The sequence below is a fragment of the Carassius gibelio genome, chromosome B2 (assembly GCF_023724105.1).
Source record: "Carassius gibelio isolate Cgi1373 ecotype wild population from Czech Republic chromosome B2, carGib1.2-hapl.c, whole genome shotgun sequence".
In the NCBI taxonomy this organism is placed as follows: Eukaryota; Metazoa; Chordata; class Actinopteri; order Cypriniformes; family Cyprinidae; genus Carassius; species Carassius gibelio.
Genome location: NC_068397.1, coordinates 5,857,835 through 5,861,328, shown reverse-complemented (window position 1 = coordinate 5,861,328; position 3,494 = coordinate 5,857,835). Strand labels below are relative to the sequence as shown.

Here is a 3,494-nt window from a genome sequence, read left to right as displayed (position 1 = left end):
CTCTCTATAGAAAGTGTAATGTCAAAAATATGAAACAAGAATTTTGAACTAGGCTAATTCAGTTTTACCCTATTTTACCCTATTTACCTGGGACGTCTCTATATGTTTGGAGACTTAACATATTTTTGATGTTAAGATCAGTGTGTTTCGGTTTCTGAGTTCTTTTTTAAGAAGTAGAGAATAAAAAGCTCTCTTAAAAAACTAAAAGGTTTTATGAAAAAAACTAATATTATGGCCCATTTTCATAAGCCTGTTCTATGACTGTTCAGTCTGTTTAGTTTTATGAGCATTATTGAGCCAGTTGTCCCTGTTCAAATGTTAATGGTGAGAATGATTGCAGATGGCAGTTTTAAAGGGCAGCATGAGGGGGTTCAGAGCAGGTGAGTCAGAGTGGGCCGCTGTCTCTCAGTGCCATCGCTGCAGAAGATAAACAGGTTCCTGCAGAGGCGTGGAGTGGGTGAGATGAGTGGTCCACGCTGTCGCCATGGAGACCAGCTTTCCTGGAAAATACACCTCTGCATTGGCGCTGTATTCTGGAATAATGGAATGATCCCGCTGGTAGCAGTTAATTATGTGCGTTTATGTGAATAGAGTAGATTTTTAGTCTCTTTATGAGGCTCACTCAGAAAGATGCCAGGCTATGTGTGCTGGAGGTGACTAAGAGCCTCCATTAACCCTTGTGAGTGGGATGTGTGGGAAGATGAAGAGCAGAGGGGGGACGTCTCTTACGTATTATGACATTAAAGCACCCTAACATTTCCTTTTGATGCACACAACATATTTATTTTAAATTAATATTAACAGACAATCAATAATAATAAAATTTAATTAAAGTAAAATAACTAACATTAAAATTTTAATAAAATTCAAAAAGCTAAATAAATCAATAATAATAATAAAATGTAGTTAAAATAAAATAAATAACATTAATATTAAAATAAAATCCAAAGAGCAGAATAAAATAATAGCCCATGTAAGTGGGATGTGTTTGAAGAGGAACCGCAGTCCTGGCATTAAATATAAATATAAATATAAATATAAATGTTGTCAATTATTATGAACCCAAAAAAACAAACACAAATTTTTGCATGTACAAAATTTATTATACACTCAAAAGTTCAATAAATAACCCACAATTGTTCATCAAATATAAATACAAATATAAATTCTGTTTTCAATAAATATTCATAGGCAATACAAAAAAAAATATTTAACACATAATTGTGCAAAAGTCATTTCACTTTCACAGTTATTGTTCAGTGCTACAGTACAATCTTGATCTCTGTGTGCTCCACTGCTGTGTTCATAGAGTCAGTGTTCTCGAATGCCCGAGGACTTCCAGTGTGTGTCCAGTCCTCCTGAACCTCAGGAAACAGGTTCAGATCATTAAGTGACCATCACGTCACACAGATGCCATGTTCACCGGGGACGCATTCATCCCCTGCTGTCTTTAGGGTAATTTAACCCACATGCTGTGTGATGAGTTCCTGGTAGACAGCTGACTTGAGGAATCGAGGGTAGCAGTCTTTCTCCATGAGGGTGTTAATTTTACTCTGGGCAAGGTTGAAGCAGGACGGTGTGGGCTGCTCCATATTCTTCAAGGTGATGTTTCTAGTTTCATGATCAAGATTAACCTGAAAATACACAAAGGAATGATTTGCTGTTAGACATTTTCCATTAAATATATATAAAGTGCAAGTCTTTAGTACTGTTAATATTCTTAGGAAATGTACCTCTCTTGGTGCGTCAGAGGCGATGAACTCCTCATAGATTTTCCTGGCCTTGGCGCACAGCTTCGATGAGCTCTTTGTGTTCCTGTATTCCTCACAGGCCAAATAGAAAGCAATATTTTCTTCACTGTACTCAGATGCCAGGAACGTCGTGAAAGCGCACAGCCCCTCTGCGAAGAAACATGAAGAAGACATTAGACAAGCCTTTCATTCCACAGCAATGTGAGAACAATGTACTTTTGATTTCCGCATATATCTTAAATGATATGCATTTACCTTTGTGTGCCAGGACATCATGGAAAGACCATTTCTGTCTGTCCTCCGGTGTACGTTTTTTATTCTTTTGTGAGTGGCCCATGATACTGAGCTCTTGCTTTAGTAGAAAACTTCCAAACCGAGCCTTGAGCTCCTTTGCCCTGTGACGAACAAAAGCATTCATTTCAGTGGGGAAAGTACTTCATTTTTCTTTCTACATTATTATTTAACAGTGATTTTTTTTAGGTGTTTTAGGTTTAAGCTACTTAAGTAAGGTCTAGTTTAAAAGAAAATAGTAGCATTTAGCTGTTCTACCAGTATTTCTTTTTAAGAAAATATGAAACATACCTTTCCAGACAAGTGACTGGCAGATGCTCTAGTGATCGGCACATGTTAATAGAGATGTCCAGAGATAGTGGATGGATGTCTGATAGACTTTTGATTCTGTCTGAATGTGAGCAGTGCTGGGTTATTTATACAGATTCACCCTCCATGACATCACTTGAGTCGGCCAATGAGACGCAGGCGGTGGAGGGAGGGGGAGTTTCTGCCCTTCAAGCAGCGTTTAGTCTCCAGTGAATCATTTCCAGAAGCCATGCCTCAAAGATTCACTTTTTCCTCCCTTGTGCTTAATTGTCACTTGGCATAAAACAATGGAAATGGATGTAATGCCAAAAGTTGAACTTTACAAGGATAATTCAGGCAAAAAGGAACATTTACATTAACATTTAAACCAAAGAATAAATTGATGTTTCAGTGCTTTTTTCCTACACTGAATGCCAGTGTGTTCCACTGCTGTTTTTATATCCCATTGACTTGACAAAAACAATTCTTTACAATACCTTCTTTTGTCATCCTCTTAAGGGGCAGCCAGAATTTAGATTTTTGGGTGAACTATGCTTTTAAATGTTTGAATAAACACTGTAAACATGTGAATACAAAGATACTATATCAACTAACAAGTATCTGCCTACGTGTCATTATAAATAACTATAGGCTGATATTTTAACATGGAAATATATTTCAACCACATGCGTGCGCAAGCAAGGGTCGTTTGCAGCATATAGGAAGTCTGTGCAGACAAGAGGAAGCCCACCCACGTGCCTTAAAACCCCTGCTGATGTCACTGACTCACACTGTATGAACCCGTCTGGTATGAAAGCAGAGGGTCTTAAAAGCATTGTTGTACAAACAGGAAATAGAGACCGAGAATATGTGGGAGAAGACGGGGTAACTGGAAATATATAAAGAGAAATCTGTTCAGGTGAAATTCTAATTGTGATTTCCTTTGTTCTAAATGATTTTGCATCAAAGCGTAAGATGTAACCTCATCCGATTCTTTATTCTCTTTTGAGTTGCGTGTAAATAAAATATATATCTTGCCAGGAGGAGATGCTTCTGTATTTCTTTTGATAAGCAATTAGTCTTATCCCAAAAGAAATGCTGTTGGCTTGAGGTTGTTAAAAAAACGTCAGAAAATGTACTTTATGCACAAAAGATCAAACATTC

General features: G+C 37.3%; 1 protein-coding gene across 1 annotated transcript; it reads right to left on the bottom strand.

The window, feature by feature from the left end:
- Positions 1–1,081: 1,081 nt before the first annotated feature.
- Positions 1,082–2,491, bottom strand: rgs5b (regulator of G protein signaling 5b). Its single transcript, XM_052548359.1, has 4 exons — positions 2,334–2,491; positions 2,007–2,146; positions 1,734–1,900; positions 1,082–1,634 (listed from the first exon to the last, which is right to left on the bottom strand). Exons 1-4 carry the CDS (start codon positions 2,375–2,377, stop codon positions 1,461–1,463), a joined length of 525 nt encoding a protein of 174 aa, XP_052404319.1. The 5' UTR covers positions 2,378–2,491; the 3' UTR covers positions 1,082–1,460.
- Between the last annotated feature and the right edge of the window lie 1,003 nt (positions 2,492–3,494).

Bases quoted from the DNA above. Each gene is read 5' to 3' on its own strand.
- rgs5b (XM_052548359.1), bottom strand. From the start codon at position 2,377: ATGTGCCGATCACTAGAGCATCTGCCAGTCACTTGTCTGGAAAG. The intron at 2,147-2,333 runs GTATGTTTCATA...TGTTCGTCACAG, and splicing joins CCAGTCACTTGTCTGGAAAG to GGCAAAGGAGCTCAAGGCTC. The intron at 1,901-2,006 runs GTAAATGCATAT...GTTTCTTCGCAG, and splicing joins TGATGTCCTGGCACACAAAG to AGGGGCTGTGCGCTTTCACG.